The following is an 18,151-nucleotide window of genomic DNA, read 5'->3' as shown; positions in this document are numbered from 1 at the left end:
GCACGCTGATGGCGAAAATCTTATCGGGAATTGTTTCCCTTCAAAAAATGTCACACTCGACTTTTTAATGTTAGGCTTCCTCTGAAGCACCCAACCTCAGGTCGATTTCCTTGTGGAAATGAGTGCACGATTATCACGGGGTCGTTATATTTAGCCACCAAGTTACGTCCAGCATCTATAAATGTGCACGTGCTTAGAAATGTTCCCAAGCCTATCTCGACCGTGCCTCGTGCAACCCTCTCTGTGGCATTTCTGTACCCTGGGGGGACATTGGTGGGAGGTTTGGTGGGGCGGGGGGGACGGAAGGATTTAATGAGTGGGCGACTGTAATTGGCAGTGACACTAAGTGTGCGCAATTGGTTTGGTAACAGACCAAGATCGGCGGGCAGTCAACGTCTGCTCGTGACAGTCGACCAAGGAGGTTGGCCGGCACCGGAGTGAGGTCCGGTTATCCGTTTAGCCGCCGCAAAATTGACATGAATTAGTAATCCCGTCAATATAAAGACCGCGGCATTCACAGTTTTTTTGCATGGCAAGTTTTTTTGTTGTTGTTCCATCGACGCAACGCGATAAATATCGACGCGAAGTTGCCGATGGAAATAGAGCGTGGCGCTCATTCGTCGTTTCTCTAAACGAGGCATGTTGTGCTGCCTATAAAAGCAGCGGCTTTTATGACAACTCTCTCTTGCGTCTCTCCTCTCTGAAGAAGGGCCACTGCCCAAAACGTCGCCTGTTGTACATCTGTTGTGCAGTACAACCACGCGGAGACGAAGACTACTATAAGGGCTGTTGCCGTTTATTAAAACACTCTCGCACTCGGCATCCCACACTCACACCAGTGTAGGTGCACTTTGTCTCAGTCCTTCACCTGGACACTGAATAACTATTTGGACCCTACCCTCGACTATCCTTTCGGCTCTCTCACTCGTCTGCCCGGAGCGGGGGATCAGCCAACACCGCTCCGCGACGAGGAGAGAGGCTCCACTCCAGCCGGTCCTTACCCTGGCCCCCAACGATGACCCCGCCCCCGTCACGGGGTCCCCCTTAAGAACCCTTTGGGCGGCTCCTCTCCCCAGCTCGGCCCCGCCCACGTTCCCGGAAGTGCTTTCCGAAAGCCCCTTGCGTAACGCGAGACGTGACGTCATCCTTGGCCCCGCACGACTCTCAACCCGCTCGCACCTCCTTCCGCTCGCGCACTCATTGGTTACTGACAATACTCCTCTACACACATCTGTATTCCTCTCTCGGGCGGTGTTATTTTGACGATTGGCTTCGGTTTTTGTTATTTTTTTGTTGCCCATGCACCACTGCCAATGCAGTATCGCCAAAAAATTAACAATATATACATTTCTCACACCCCAGGCCTCCTGGAAACAAAGTCACGGTTTTTCACTTAAGTAGTGTAAATATGGCCCTTGTTTTCGTATGGACTACACTATCCTTTGGAGTTAGCCTTTAAGGGTAGCTCCTTGAGTGACACCTTTGAACCATTTTGGGGGGGGGGAAATATTCAGCTGTGGTTCATTGATCGTAGTGTGGAGTTTGTGGGGGCTCGTTGGGGCTCAGTGTAGGGGTCACGTAGAGGGTGACGGACCACGCCCATAGAAATGGGAGAGCGGGAGGAGCTGCTGTATACCAGGCGAGGTTGTTAACCTTCTGAACCCAGATACCACCCCACTTTTCGGTGCTAAAGCGGTGCCACCTCAGGTGGCACCGCTTTAGCAGTTCCAATTTTTGCGCGGCCAACAACCGTGACTTGTGCAGTCAAACCGTTTGAAATGATTGGGGCTCTCAATAATTATCTCTTATTTGCCGTGTAAGTAAATCAGTGGGGGAACCGGATTAGCAAGGCGGGCTCCGTACGGTGGTGCGAATGAAGTTCCAGCGTACACGCGTGCGTCCATGTGCTCGCCAACTTGAGTGGTACTAATTCCTTCGACCTTGAGCCATGGACTACGAGGACCTAGTGGCAGCCCAGTCGCTCGGGGCCAAGTTCGCAACGGACCTGCCGCTTGACGCTATTTAGATGCATCCCCCCCCCCCCCCAATTCCACGCGCATAAACGCGGTGCCCGCGAACGCAAAGACACCCGAGGAGAAATGACAGGACACGCGACGAATGTAAATAAAATAGAGCGGCGTGTAAAAATAGCCCGTGGACGGCTACGGGGCCCGGCGGCGTCGGCGGAGTAACAGCAGCGCCACGCACGCGGCCGGCGTGTAAATTATAACCTTAATGGTGAGACGCTCCGCTCCACACCGCTCCGCTCCGTGCCGCTCCCCTTTTTCGTGTTTCATCGGTTCCTGCGGTGACGCGTCGCCGTTCTCAGGCCGCTTGTCCCGGTTGATAAACGATCCAATATCGAGGCAGTCCGCCAGTTCGGGCCGTGTTGTTTTGGTTTTTTTTGTGCTTGTGCGCTCGCGCGCGTTAGCAGGCCCAGGAGCGCGTTAACCTTTACCGCCCACGTTTTCACGCTTGGTCCGTGAAGGTCCCAGCGTGGTTAATTTATTAACAAAAAAACTTTTTTTTAAACAACTATAAACTATTTTTTTATTTTACCAGGTAAGGCCCCGCTGTTCTACGTGTCTCTTTTTCAGAAGCCAGCCGGCTATCGCAAATTATAGCTCAACGGGAGTGGCTTGTCTTCACGTGGAACATTTATAGCGGCCAAATACTCGAAACGCGTTGTGATGTTGATCTCTAAACGTGGAGGGAAAAATCGGAGGACCTGGAGAAAAATCCACACGACCACCGGGGGAGAGAGACACGCAAACTCCAAATATACAGCAGGTGTCAGGGTCGGGATCGAACCCACGACCTCCTGCACACCAGGCGATGTAGTTAACATCTCCTATCCACCGTGATGATGATGAGAGAGACACGCAAACTCCAAATATACAATAGGGGTCAGAGTCGGGATCGAACCCACGACCTCCTGTATACCGGGCGAGGTAGTTAACATCTCGCCAATGCGGTTCCATCCCTCCGCCTTTGCCGTGTACTTAATTATTTTTTCAACCGCCACCGTTACTAATAACAAAACAATTATTTTAGACGGCAGGGGGGAAGGGGGGGGTGCGGACTAATATGACGGCGAGCGTTGATTGAACGGTGGTGGCGAGGGGCGTGCGGGCGGGCGGGCGGGATGGGTGAACCGTTGTACACAGTAATGAATGCAGATTGTTATTTGTGCTGTCAGTCACGTGGCAGTGGTGGATTTCCATCAAGAGCTGTGGGCAAGGCGGCATGCTAAGACGCATTGCCTGCACGTTGTGCCCCCCTCCGCCTCCAGTAGAAATGTTGATGTTGCGTCTCACCAAGCCAGACCACTTCTCTTCGTCGCACCACGACGAACGGGGGCCGCCGTTTTGTAAAGGGGCGCGAACGCCTTTCCGAGAGTATCGGTCGTGAGCGGAGTAACCTTTGCCCATTTTTTATGAAGCAGAAAGGGCTGGGGAGGCCGCAGCCTTGGCACGGGAGAGGCCGTAACATCTCGGGACGTGGGAACTCATTGACGAGGTGCTCTCGTTTCGCTCCGAAATGCGCGAGCAACCCATCGTTTCCCAAGAGGCATTTGAGTCGGGAGGTTGGGGGTTGGGCGGCTGATGGGAAAACGTGGTCTCAAACGGTTAACGAAAGAAAATAAAATCTATAAAACGTTGCCTCTCAACCGGTGAGATTGATAGCGAGTCTAATGGAATTGGTTTAATTTTGTATTTGTGGCATTCGTTGGAGAATGCTTTACATTCCCGGCTTAGCTCTGCCAGTTATTGATGTAAAATTTACGTAGAAGCGGTTTGGTTGAAGCAAACGAGTGGCCGGTGGCGACCTGCGCGTTTAATGTAAGAATTAAAGATTAATGTGAGGTTCAATGCAAGATTGACCTTGTTTTCAGTAGTCATGGAATTCTTTAATTCCAATCAACCGAGTGGTTATTGCTTTTTGTGTACCACTGCGATGAATTGTCAACGCGTGATTGCAATCACCTTCACACCGCGCACGCCGATGGCTCGGAACGCTGCTGGAGATCGTTTAGATCCCGGGGAGCTACTCGCAGGACTCGATGCGAACGTTGTCCCCGGGAACTCTCACCGCGACCGCGGGAACTCCGATTAGCAGTGACGGATTATCATCCGAGACGAGTCGGATTTCAGCAAATGCGTACAATTTACCGTGTTGCGTTTCACCTCGATAATTCGGTTTTAGCTCGTCATCCTACCTTACTTTAATTATATGCAGTGCCCTAACTAAGGCCTTAACTAAGGCGCTGGACAGAGAATTAGCAATTGCCCAGTGAACCGGTATGATGACATAAAGACGAGTTTATGAGAAGAACAGGACAGTGCATGAATTAGACGATGATGAAAGTGACAGCGAGTGGATGATGATGATGATGATGTTGATGATTGAGTGTGATGGAGAGGGATGATGATTATGATGACGATGGTGTTGTTAACGATGGGGGAGGGAGGGGGAAGGGGAGTTTGGGGCGAGCAAGGTTAACGTGAATGAGCGTTTTAAGGGAAGAACGAAAAATGCCGAGTGAGGCCGATCGTATGACGTGTAAAATCGTCGAGCCCGTCTTTGAACAAGTGGAAGTGAAATGCGGACGAGGAGGAGCGAGGTGGAGAGTGAGAAAGAAAGGCGGCGGCCCACTCTCTTTTCCTTTGACTTGAAGAGACACCGTGTGGTCATGCGGCATCATCGCACGTCCCACGGATGCGTCTTCCCTCCCACGCGTTCATGGGGAGCGTCTCGTCGTGCGCTCTCAGCGAGGGGCGATGCACGGGGGTCTTGTCGGAAGTGGTGAGATGTTAACTACCTCGCCTGGTTTACAGGAGGTCGTGTGTTCGATCCCGACCATGACCCCTGCCTGCCTGCTGCTGTATATTTGGTGTTTGCGTGTCTCTCTCTCTCATCATCATCACGGTGGCTATGAGATGTTAACTACCTCGCCTGGTGTACAGGAGTTCGTGTGTTCGATCCCGACCGTGATGCCTGCTGCTGCTGTATATTTGGTGTTTGCGTGTCTCTCTCTCTCTCATCATCATCACGGTGGCTAGGAGATGTTAACTACCTCGCCTGGTGTACAGGAAGTCGTATGTTCGATCACGACCATGACGCCTGCTGCTGCTGTATATTTGGTGTTTGCGTGTCTCTCTCACCGTAGTCACGTGGATTTTTCTCCGTGTCCTCCGTTGTTTTTTTTTACCCTCCGCATTTAGAAACACGCGTTAAGAGCGTTTGGCTGCTGTACATTTCCACGTGATAAGCCCGCTTCGTTGAGCTGTCATTTGTGATAACCAGGTCGCTTCTGAAAAAAGAGCTACGTAGCTCAGTGGGCCTTACCTGGTAAAATAAAACATTGTTTAGTTTAATCCCACTGTGGGTTTTATTGGCAAATATCAACAAATCATCCGAGTGATTTAACACAACATAATCATTATAACCGTCGTCGTGGTGGAGAATATCAGCAACAAAGTAAATAAGCAGACAGAACGCCTCCTGCACCTTATCTGTCTCTCTCCGACAAAATATAAAAGTATATCTTTAGAGACCACATCAGCCGCACAGCAACCACCTGGGATCGTATAACTTCAGGTGCATTGGTTCTCATCACGAGCACAACTCTGGACTGGTTTAGACACTCATTGTCCCATCAGCAAAGTCAGGCATGCTTCAACTTATTTTGGTGAACTGCCCGATGTTTATTGGCACGCGCCCTCTTTGGTAGATATGGGTCCTAGTTGGGACGCAATATCCATAGAGTACGTGACACAACATAATCATGAGCGTTATTGTGGAGAATGTAAGTCACAAATTAAACGTGTAGACAATTACCGGTGCAGGCTTTGATTTTCTTTAACCAATGCTGCTGCGAGAATTCACTCCTAGAAGGCCGTGTGGCCAATTGGATGTGTAAAAATATATATTTTTTGTTTATTATGTAAAGAGACGGCTATGTTGAATATAGACTTACCTGGGAAACATGAAACGGTAGCCCAACTTTGGCTCAACAGTTCCAAGCAAGTGCAAACGTTGGACTAACGCTGGACCAACAGTTCCAACTATGGGTCAACGTTGGGCCAACGTTTGGCCAACGTTGGTCCAACGTTGGACCAACAGTTCCAGCTATGGGCCAACGTTGGACCAACATTGGGCCAAAATTAGGCCAACGTTGGGCCAACGTTGGACCAACAGTTCCAAGTATGGGCCAACATTGGGCCAATGTAGGTCCAACGTTGGGCCAACGGCCCATATTTGGGCCGAAAGTTCCAACCACGTGCAGACGTTGGGCCAAGGCTGGACCAACGGTTCCAACCATAGGCCAGCGTTGGGCCAACGGTTCCAACAGCAACGTCAACGTTGGCCCGACGTTGTTTTACTGGGTGGCGGGCTCGCTTCACTGTGCTTTGTAACATTGCGCGCCAATTTATTTATCCAATAAAGCCTCGCTGAGTCTCAGGACTATCTTTCCAGGAGAGAGGGGAGGGGGGGCCCTGCATTGCGATGTTAGTCCCGCAATGTTCACGATGCACTTGGCCTGTGGGAGGAAACCAGAATACCCGGAGAAAACGCGCCGTTACGAGACAGACGGACGGGGGAGGGGGGGGGGTAAATGTTTAAAGCTCCGCACAGATGGATTCAAGTGTCCATTGCTGGCCTTCAATCTTTCTGACCACCTCGCCGGCCCCTTACATCGCCTGGCATTTCCAGGGAGTCTCCCACAAAAGTACCTAACCCAGAAAAACATGCCCGACGTTTGCCCTACTGACTACCTAATAAAAACAGGATTGGAGCATAACTAATGCCTCCTCGTCTTCAAGAGTCTCCGGTCAATCTGCTCCGTCCCTGCCTCGCCGATCAGCGTGCGAGCGAGCCAGCTTCGACAGATCCGAGCCGACTCCGACCATGCTCCCGTGGCTCGCGCTGAACCCGCCGCTCGTGCCCGTCGCGTGCAAACCTCGCGCGCGATGCACGGCTTGGCGCAATCTCGTTGGGGGGGGGGTCTCCGGCCCAAACGCGCTGGAACCACGGCTGCAACAGACTCAAGAGCGGCGTCGTTGCTTCAGAGAGCCTACTTCGGATGTGCGATCGGCGCTCACTCGTGGATGGACCGCTACTCATAAGGGGCGCGCAATAACAAATGTCCTTACTTGCTTGCTCAACTTTGCTTGGCTCCTGAGATGGGAGGAGGAGGAGGAGGAGGAGGGAGGGAGGAGGCCCCGGCGCCTTAAGCTGCCGTTGCTTGACGATGCTGATGTCCTCTCGTTTCAGACACGCGGGAAGAGAGGGGAAGGCGACTTTTCAGGCACTACACGGTTGGTTCCTACGAAAGCATAGACCCCAGGTGAGTCGCCTCCTCCTACCTGTGCCACTCTGTCGGTGACGCAGCGCCGGTCAGAGCTACTGTTGGTGGTTGGTGGGGGGGGGGGGGCCCACACCGTTGGCAGTGTGGCTCGGCGGATCTCGCCTGGCAGTAAAAACAACGAAGAAAAGAGGGCCAAGTTACGTCGCTTTTACCCTCGCGATATTTTACGCCGCGTTGCCCGTTGCCTGTCCGCTAGGTGGCGCTAGCGCACCGTGAATTTAGCGAATGAACGTCGACAGCTTGTCGATGACTGCGGGTTTGGCAGTGGCGCACAACCACCAATATTAACAGCAGCAGCGCAATACAATGCGAAACAAATAATTCATGAAGAACAGCTGCGTGGCCTTAAAATATAAACGAAATATATGGCAGGCGACGTTTTTTTGGGGGGAAATGGTTCGTCTTCATGGCGCATGGGTAGAGAGGCCAGGGATAGTTGATGAGGGTTGGCGTCTCTCTCTCTCTCACTCTCTCTGCGCTTTACACCGCGAAACCTGCTGACAGTTACACTGGTGGACGCATCGACCTAACGGGAACATCTCCATGATGAATGTAAAATGAAAGACAGGGCACAGTAGTGCGACCGTGGCCGTCCCAACCAAAATTATGGACCACGGAGCAAACCCATAGATTGTCCCTCCCCCGCGCCTCCGATTAGCGTGCGTACGGTGCGAATGGAGTTCAACATACGTGCATGTAATAGAGATGCATATATACACATGGAGATACATGAACAACAGGCTACAGTAGTGTGACCGTGGCCACGAAACCCAAGCTCTGGGCCACAGAGTGAACCCACAGAGACACAGAGATACATAGAGACGCATAGAGATGCATGGCGCGACTTTAAAAGTGTGACCGTGGCCATGCAACCCAAAAACTATGGACCGTACACTAAACCCACAGTGGACACATAGACACATGGAGATACATAGACACACAGAGACACATACACACTCGTGAAGGAGATACACGCAGATAACATAAAAGACTAATGACCGCGGTGCAATTGTGGCCGTGAAATTAAAACTACGGACTGTGTAGCAAAGCCACTGTAGTCTGCACTCCTTCAACGGAGGAGGAACAGCGAAACGGCATGGACCCTCTCCCCTGAAGCCCTCTCGTCATGGCCAGGAGACATCGACGTTTGGCATTTAGCTCCTGTTTCAGTTCAGTTTCATTTATTTGGAATAACCCTGTGAGCCATTCGGCTCTTGATTCGGGTGCAACCGGATTACGGCACATTTATAAATAACGCGATCTAACCCAAAAACCTTTATTATGAACAATAAAATGACAAGATACATTTATAATTGACTGTACACGTAATTTACTGTACAGCTCCTGAACCCCATTTACATTGCCTCATCCTCCCAACACCCGACACCGTCAAGTCAACCGGGTCCATAATTTTAGCCTATTCCAATTTAATTGCAAGCGCATCACTTATTAAGGCCCTATTGTCACCGGAGCGATGCGGATTGCCGCATACCGCGGTGTTTACCACCGAGAGGTTAATCAAAGGAGACGCTCTTTAAATGTGTCCATCTGATGCGAACTTGATTAACCCTCCGTCCCAACTCGACAACAACGGCTGCGAGGAATTCGATTTGGCGAAGCTCCCTTGGACACAAAAATAAAAAAAAGCGACGTTCGCGTTGGCCTTCCGTCGCACCAATTCAGCTCGGCGAGAGAGGGGTTCGCGCTCCGCCGCCGCCGCTCGCCGCTTCGTCGATGTTTTAACGCCACGGCGCCACACACCGAAGCAGCCTCGTTCACGCGGACGTACGCCGGGCCGAAGTGATTTCGAAACGTATTATGCCATGCTGCACCCCACTGGCGGAGGATACATCACTCGACCATGTGACTGTAGCGGGGGCGGGGGGGGGTGGGTGAGGGGTGGGGGGATAAAAAAAAACTAAAATTGCTGATGTAGAGATTTGCAGCGGCCAATCAGGAGAGACCTTTATCCACAGCATTCCCGTCTACACCTTGCTCTGATTGAAATGCGCATCTGCCTTGAGCCACTTGTTCAAACCGGATCAGATTATATTCATGATGCGCGCGCTACAACGCCGGGTGAAAATGTTTGTGAATTTTTTTTTTTTAGCTCCCAAGAAACCCGGCCGTGCATTCATTTCGCCCAAAAATGTGAAAGTCTGATGAAAAATGTTTTTTATCGTGAAATATTTGTGCACGTTGCCTACGAAATGTGTCCTCCCCTGCCTGCAGTGACTGCCAAGGCTGTAACAAATTACTTTCTTCTGCTGCTGCTGCGTTGGCATTGGTGCACAAGCACAATTAACAACAACTCAACACATTCGTCATTAACTCTGCGGCCTTAGAAGGAACAACAAATATATATTTTTAAAAATTACATCGAGCAAGCGATGTTTCGGAGCAATAGCCCAAAACGTCACCAATTGTAGAATTTTTTTGCAGCCGCAATGTTACTGAGGGGCAGTAGCGGTTGACCCCTACGCGACCTGCTGGACCATCATGATTCTGGTTCCTGACACTGGTTGATTAACGCTTGCCTTTGTGATGCATTGTTAGCTCTATAGTCGAGCTACAATAAAATCTACGTTCTGTGTAACAAAATATAATCATTTCTAGATTTGAAGCTTTCGTGACTGCAAGGATCCATACTCTTTGGTTCTATTCGGTAAAGTCACGTAGGTAAAAAATAAAACAACAAAAGATGTTCTAAATCGAACCAAACATTAAACTAATTTTCAATGGTACAGTATCTTTTTTCAAGTAGTGGTACCCCAAACTTTCGTGCTTACCTTTTCTTCCCTTTCACACCTCCCCCCCTCGCTGACCTGCACATGTTCACTTTTCATCGTGCTAAGTCCGCCAATTAAATGCTAATTTATTATGCTAATTCCTTTGTCAAGGCACCTTGATTCCTCTCACACAGCTTAAAGGTCGCGGTCTGAGCTTAGCCGTGTTCACTCCAGCGCTGTCCTCGAGACAGTCTGGTCCCTTGACCTGATGAAGGCCGCTTGTGTTGTGGCCGAAACGTCGTGATTTTTGTTTTTTTATTTTTAACCTACGTGACTTTACCGAATAGAACCAAAGAGTATAAAATATAATCATATGTAAATTGAAAATAATCAGTTGCTGTACGTGGTATTCAACGCCTGTAATGTGATCATAACAATTGATTTTAAGTGCGTTATAAGTTTATTCATTACATCACGAGACAGTGTCCACGTTAAGCAACGATCACCCAACAAGACCCACCCCTCTGCCCTTCAACCTTTGCTTGACATTTAAGTGTGTACCGCTATAAAACTAAACGATGTTTATTTTATCAGGTAAGGCCCACTGAGCTATATAGCTCTTTTTCAGAAGTGACCTCGCCGCAAATGATAGCTTAGCGAAGTGGCTTATCATGTCGAAAACTATTGCAGCCAAATATTCTAAACGCACGTTGTTGATTCTAAATATGGGGTGGGGGGGGACCGGATGGTCCAAAGAAAGATCCACGCGACCACGGGGAGAAAAGGACACGCAAACTCAAAATATACAGGAGGCGTCATGGTCGGCTTCGAACCGACGACCTCCTGTATACCAGGCGAAGTAGTTAACATCTCTTAGCCACCATGGCACCCACCGCTCATTTACACGAGGACATGGATCGGGGCAAGGAGGTGTTAACGATCAAGAGAGTTGCTGGAAAATATAAAAAAAATATTTTAAAAAATACCCACAATGACGCCACCACACACATAGCTTAGCTGTGACGGTCAGCTGCGACAACCAAGACCCACCCCTCTGCCCTTCATCCTGCTTCCTGGTGCACTTCTGCGGCCGTCTGGAACGCTCTTCCTTCCAATATAACCTCGCAGTCACTGGGAAATAAACACCCGACACTTCGGGAAACCAATTTTAAACAAAATGCGATTTCCCTACCTCCTCTCACCGCACCGCGATAAACCGCGTGAGAATGACGAACGGGATTAGACTCGAAGGGGGGGGGGGGTGGGTTGGGGGGTACCCAGGAAGGTTCACTGGTGCGATTGGAACGACGCATGAAACGCGTTGGAAAAGGATACAAGATCAAACAAAAATTAATTGGGAGAGACGGGAGAAGACCGACACAAAAACGTGTGTGCGACCCCACCCGGGGGGTCCGACGAGCCCCCCAGACCCCTTCCAAGGTGGGGCCAGGGGGGATGCCCTGGCGGGGTCCCCAGGGGCCTCGGATTCTATCGTCGGCGCGCCCACCGCCGTCCACGACGGGCGCGAGCGGAGGGGATCGCGCGGGCCTCCCTCGCAGCAGGCACCCAACTCGGGCCGCAGACTCGGCTCGCCAACGTCGGGCCCCAGTTGCGACCGGTTTGGAGGTGGGGGGGGGGGCATGCGAGCTTCCGTCCCCCTACCGACGTGGCTTGCTGCTGCATGGTGGGATTACCCGAGGAGACATTGGCAGTGGCCTTAGCGTTTTCGCTTTTCGCGCGAGGTGGTGGGGGGAGAGGCCGGTTTGGGGGGGGGATGGGCAGCCATCTCTTTGAGAATCAGAATATTTATTTTCAATGGAGGAATCCGATGAGCTGTAAAGCTCTTTTTTCACAGATGTCCGGTAGTCACAGATGTCCAGAAGCGGTAGGCCTCCGTTTTGGGTCCAGTCCCGAGAGCCCCAACTCGCAGCAAACTCGGCTGGCTCCACGCGATGTCCGGTCATCCTCGCAACGGCGGCTTTTGGCTAAGCCGTCGAAGAAAGACGGTGGTCACCGCATCATCCTGCTTTCTGGTGCACTTCTGCGGCCGTCTGGAACGCTCTTCCTTCCAATATTGGGAAGCCACCGGTAGCTGTAGCACTATTAAATCGTTTAGATTTAAAACTAATTTCTTTAGAACTGCTTTTTGTGTTTAGTTTGTTGTTCTTCCCCCGCATCTCCGATTAGCACGGTTGGCTACGTACGTTCCGAAAAAAGTTCAACGTACGTACATACGCGACCATCAGGGGGAGCCGATGATGTCATCAGTACAATCTGGGTTCTCCAAGACCGCAAGTGGACTCATCGTTCTGTCCGAATGCAACCGGTTCTTGACCAGGTCACTGGAACCTTTAGGTTTCCCACTCAGAAAAATAAAACAATTCCTCGTTTGCGTTTTTTTTTTTGTTACGGCAGGCGAAAAGGCAAAGTTGCCTGCTGTGAGGTTTGACTCAATGAGTCAAACGACTCCGGGTTTTCAAGTGCAAAGAGAAATTCTCCGGATGCCATAGAGCAGTGTTCTTCACTAATTTTCAGAGGGGGTCGGGGGGGGGGAGGTCACTTTATCCGATAAGACATCAAATCAGCGTGAGGGCCGCCACGCATTTGAAACCATTGAGGGTTTGACAGCAGCACGATGACGATGGTGGGGGGTGTAGTCACTCTTTGTGTCTTGCCGGGGGGGCGGGGGGGGCCCACACGTCACTGGGCCGCACTAAAGGCCACCAGGGGCCGCCGGCGGCACGCGGGGCCTTGCGATGAAGACCGCTGCCTTAAGCGATGTTGTCAGTGGCAATGGAGGCCATGGTATAATATTTAAACGCGCGCCACCTACACGGGGTGGATCTGATTCTCTCAGTGGGCTCCTCGATTGGAGGATTCTGACCCTTGGGTTGTGCCTGCAGTGCCTCAGGTGGTCGCCCCCTCCAAGTTGAACGTTCCCATAGGAGAGCGTTGGCGGAGGTCATGAATGGCCCCGTGTTGTAGCTGGTCACTCCGAGCTGTGAATGCCCTGATAGTGGCATTGTCGATTTAAAGCTTTCGTGACTGCAAGGATTCATCTTCTTTGGTTCTTTCGGTAAAGTCACGTAGAATGAGAATAAAATAATAAATTAATAAAATAAGACAATAAAATCCTCACGACGTTTCGGCCACAACGCAAGCGGCCTTCCTCAGGTGAAGAAACAGGTCTATCCAGGAGACAGAGTCTGAGGGATCTGTCTCCTGGATAGACCTGTTTCTTCTGTTTCTTCACCTGAGGAAGGCCGCTTGTGTTGTGGCCGAAACGTCGTGAGAATTTTATTGTCTTATTTAATTGTATTATTGTATTCTCATTCTACGTGACTTTACCGAAAGAACCAAAGAAGTGGCATTGTCTTTGTGCTGTTCGCCTTTTGGCATTCTCTGGTCTAATACTTTGAGACTTGGCTCTAAAGAAAGCTGTCTCTGGTGCTGGCGTGGACCAATCAGCTTCAAAGGCAATGCATCACATATTTAACCAGAGCATATTTTTGTTTGCATGTTCACCACATGTACCGTGTGTGGTTAATGCAGACGGGATTCCTTGAAAAGGGATTCTGTTTAGGTGTTTTAACATCTTAACACAACTGTTTTATTGCCAGAGAGGGGAAACCCTCATTGTCGTGTCATCGTTGGTTACAGCACCGCCGAATAGCACGGTTGGCTACATACGGTGTGAAGGAAGTTCAACATGACGGTCGCTTGTGTTGTGATCGAAACGTCGTAGGTTTTTTTTATTCTATTCACTTTTATTGTTTCTATCTACGTGACTTTACCGAAAAGACCAAGAATATACGTCGATACATGCCTTTTGTGTTTAGTTTGTTGTCCTTCCCCCGCACCTCCGGTTAGCACGGTTGGCTACATTCCCCGTCCGTAAATACATCGCCGAACGCGCCGCAATGCAAAGTGGGAAATACAATACGCTCCTGCCGAATGCCAGTCCATGCCTCGGACCGCGATGATGTGTCTCCGATTTGCACACAAAGCCTGTTTGCCATCGTACACACCTGCTTTGCTCACCTGGACGTCCGCTCAGTCCTTCTCTCACCGACACCGCAGTGTGCGCTCGCTTAGAGTCTCCAAGTCAAAATGTCCTCCGCACATGCCCAGCTCTTCTTTACCCTCTGCCTGACAGTCCCGTTTAAAAAAAAAATGATTTCTCTCAAACGCGTTGCTTTCTGCTGCTTTAATCGCATTCATAAAAAACTCACCTTCCCAGGAATAGTCAATAACCGCCCCCGAGGCCTCTCCCAGAAGTAACGGCACCCTTGTAATCCCCCCGTTTTATATCAGGGTATAATATGAGATATTTCCAGTCCTGTTTGTAAGTGTTGCCTACTCAATGTCAGGGTACAATGTGAGATGATTCAAGTCCCGTTTCCAAGTGTTGCCTGCTCAATGTCAGGGTACAATGTGAGATGTTTCCAGTCCTGTTTGTAAGTGTTGCTTACCCAATGCAACTTTGATCGACCTGTTGAGTCTCTCCAGCTGATCAAGATCGCGTCAGCATTATCACTTTGCTGCTCACTGCTTCGTCACGATTTAGTTGCTTTACGAGTTGTCTTAGCGTTTTTTTCTTTCTCCACCTCTATTTTGTATGGCATTTTGAGAATGCTTTTCGTTTCCTGCTGCCATACGTGTCAACAAAATGTGTGGTTCCTCCCGGTTCCAAAAACCTGGCAGAATTATCCCCTTCAAAACCTCCCGGACTTTCTGGTAACCCTGTGTTAATCCTACCCGTAACGTATTCTAAAAACCTATATTGCTAGATCCCATCTCACCACTAAGGTCAATTACTGTAAAAAGAAATGTGTTTTAAAAAATGTGTTGCCGTTAGCATCATGCATTCCCCTCTGTCGCCCTTGGCAAATACTCAGTACTATCTTAAAAGGTTGCTTCCCTGCCTCACTCATGCGCATGAAACTGGACTCATAACCACGTCTCTCAGCCATCACCTCTTCCAGCAATGTGTCCTTCCTAAGCCCACTTACGTTCCTTCAAAGTTAATGTGATGTCTCTGCTCTGTGTTTGCTCCATGATCCTCGTTCTCCTCTTACTGTCTCTCGGTGCAATTCCTAACATCCAATCCAGAGAAGGATTTTAACAGCCCGCATTTTTTTGCTGATGAGCCTCTAGATTGTCAAAACCGGTCCAGAGTGTGCTTTCTGAAACAAATATAGATGGGACAATATTAATCTAGGTACCCCTTAGACAAATAGATACAAGTAATATTTCGACGTGGTGGAACAAATTCCTTGCATATTAAAGATTTAAGATCGGTGTTTTTAGGTGGTGGGTGACAATTGGAGATAAGAATGCCATTCCATGCGGTAGGAGGAGTTGGTGAAAGGTGTGACTGTCCAACATGCTGAGATATATTAGCCGCTGAAATCCGTCAGTTTTGCTACCCTCTTGGATCAAATGAAAAGATATTTTCACGAAAGCGCCAAAAACGTCTCGCTGGCATCGGCATCTTCCAGAGCTAACCCACGAATTGTTTCGAATGTCACGATTACTCCCTGCATTTATAACTGCGGTCACCTATACAACAGATTATACATTCATTTACCAATGCATTTTCATGAACAGCACAGTTTTGCATTTGTAAAAAAAAAAACGTAGTTCCATTACGCTTAGTAAAATGAATTGCAGCATTGGTACAAAAAAAACTGACGGTGTATAATAAACGCACTGTACATGCAGGTAATATATTTTAAGAAGATATATTTAATAAATATATCATATGGATAATTTAACGACGGCCTTGCTTTGTCTGCTTTTGAGCTGAAACAAAGCAAATTAACTTGCACGACCATTTTGGCCGCAGCCTCGGAAAAATATCTTGGAAATCGTTTTAGTCAGCAGAATTCGCTCCCATTCATCGTGGCTGCCAAGGTCAAAGGTTAAAGGTTGATAAGTCGCACTGACATTTTCTAGTATTCCTACTCGTTTAAGATACATGTGTGCACCCAACGCTGTACCGTATACTAAGAGCCTATAATTCGTATTACAACTCAGTCGAATCCGCAGACACGCACACGCAAACGCACACGCATCGTGCGATTCGACATTGAAAGGTTCCGCGGTAAACAATTTCAGAAACAACCATTCGGGTAGGGAAACACCGCGAGAATGCATGCAACCAAAACAAAAAAAAATATCGGAATGACTTAAAGCGTAAAGTGCGGTGCGTACATTTTTGTTTCGCGTGTGATGTGGTGGTGGTGTGCGTGTGCGTGCGTGCGTTTAATAGAGGTTACAGCGGCGGCGGCGGCACATGTGTGCGGCATAAATATGTGGTGGAGCTGCAGTGAACGCAAACCTGAGTGGAATTACAAGAAGGAGGTGGGGGAGAGGCTGGTCTCTGACGCAAAGCGAGCGCGCGATGCGCCGACAAATAGCGGCGGCGGAGTCGTCGTGCACGCGGGAGCCAACGGCGTGCCGTGACCACGTGTGTGTGTGTAGTCACTGCGGAATACGTGACCACGTGTGTGTAGTCACTGCAGTATACGTGACCCTGTGTGTGTGTGTGGTCACTGCAGTATACGTGACCACGTGTGTGTGTGTAGTCACTGCGGTATACGTGACCACGTGTGTGTGTGTAGTCACTGCGGAATACGTGACCCCGTGTGTGTGTGTGTAGTCACTGCAGTATACGTGACCACGTGTGTGTGTGGTCACTGCAGTATACGTGACCACGTGTGCGTGTGTAGTCACTGCGGTATACGTGACCACGTGTGTGTGTGTAGTCACTGCGGAATACGTGACCACGTGTGTGTGTAGTCACTGCAGTATACGTGACCCCGTGTGTGTGTGTAGTCACTGCAGTATACGTGACCCTGTGTGTGTGTAGTCACTGCAGTATACGTGACCCTGTGTGTGTGTGTAGTCACTGCAGTATACGTGACCCCCTGTGTGTGTGTAGTCACTGCAGTATACGTGACCCTGTGTGTGTGTAGTCACTGCGGTATACGTGACCCCCTGTGTGTGTGTAGTCACTGCAGTATACGTGACCGTGTGTGTAGTCACTGCAGTATACGTGACCCTATGTGTGTGTGTAGTCACTGCAGTATACGTGACCCTATGTGTGTGTGTAGTCACTGCATTATACGTGACCCTATGTGTGTGTGTAGTCACTGTAGTATACGTGACCCTATGTGTGTGTGTCGTCACTAGTATAGGTGACCCTGTGTGTGTGTAGTCACTGCAGTATACGTGACCGTGTGTGTGTGTGTAGTCACTGCGGAATACGTGACCGTGTGTGTGTGTAGTCACTGCAGTATACGTGACCGTGTGTGTGTGTAGTCACTGCAGTATACGTGACCACGTGTGTAGACACTGCAGTATATGTGACCCTGTGTGTGTGTAGTCACTGCAGTATACGTGACCCTGTGTGTGTAGTCACTGCAGTATACGTGACCGTGTGTGTAGTCACTTCAGTATATGTGACCGTGTGTGTGTGTAGTCACTGCAGTATACGTGACCGTGTGTGTGTGTAGTCACTGTAGTATAGGTGACCGTGTGTGTGTGTAGTCACTGTGGTATACGTGACCGTGTGTGTGTGTAGTCACTGCAGTATACGTGACCGTGTGTGTGTGTAGTCACTTCAGTATATGTGACCGTGTGTGTGTGTAGTCACTGCAGTATATGTGACCCTGTGTGTGTGTAGTCACTGCAGTATACGTGACCGTGTGTGTGTGTAGTCACTGCAGTATACGTGACCCTGTGTGTGTGTGTAGTCACTGCAGTATACGTGACCGTGTGTGTGTGTAGTCACTTCAGTATATGTGACCGTGTGTGTGTGTAGTCACTGCAGTATATGTGACCCTGTGTGTGTGTAGTCACTGCAGTATACGTGACCGTGTGTGTGTGTAGTCACTGCAGTATACGTGACCGTGTGTGTGTAGTCACTGCAGTATACGTGACCCCGTGTGTGTGTAGTCACTGCAGTATACGTGACCGTGTGTGTGTGTGGTCACTGCAGTATACGTGACCGTGTGTGTGTGTGTAGTCACTGCAGTATACGTGA

The 18,151-nt window shown here is 49.7% G+C and overlaps 1 protein-coding gene across 4 annotated transcripts in view; it reads left to right on the top strand.

Moving 5' to 3' along the window:
* LOC116944325 (SH3 and multiple ankyrin repeat domains protein 2-like) overlaps positions 1 to 18,151 on the top strand; it is a 375,705-nt gene that overhangs the window by 289,990 nt on the left and 67,564 nt on the right. For all 4 annotated transcript variants that reach the window (XR_012942522.1, XM_076068527.1, XM_076068526.1 and 1 more), the window contains one exon: positions 7,279 to 7,351. Coding sequence is in view for 3 of the 4 variants with exons in the window: in XM_076068527.1 (XP_075924642.1) it covers positions 7,279 to 7,351 (73 nt within the window). In the remaining variant the exon portion in view is untranslated. The remainder of the gene's footprint in view (positions 1 to 7,278; positions 7,352 to 18,151) is intronic.

The sequence above is a fragment of the Petromyzon marinus genome, chromosome 21, assembly GCF_048934315.1.
Source record: "Petromyzon marinus isolate PM22_M1 ecotype Great Lakes invasive population chromosome 21, UKy_Petmar_22M1.pri1.0, whole genome shotgun sequence".
NCBI lineage: Eukaryota > Metazoa > Chordata > Hyperoartia > Petromyzontiformes > Petromyzontidae > Petromyzon > Petromyzon marinus.
Note: the sequence above shows the minus strand (reverse complement) of the source record. Positions and strands in the feature narration are given on the sequence as shown.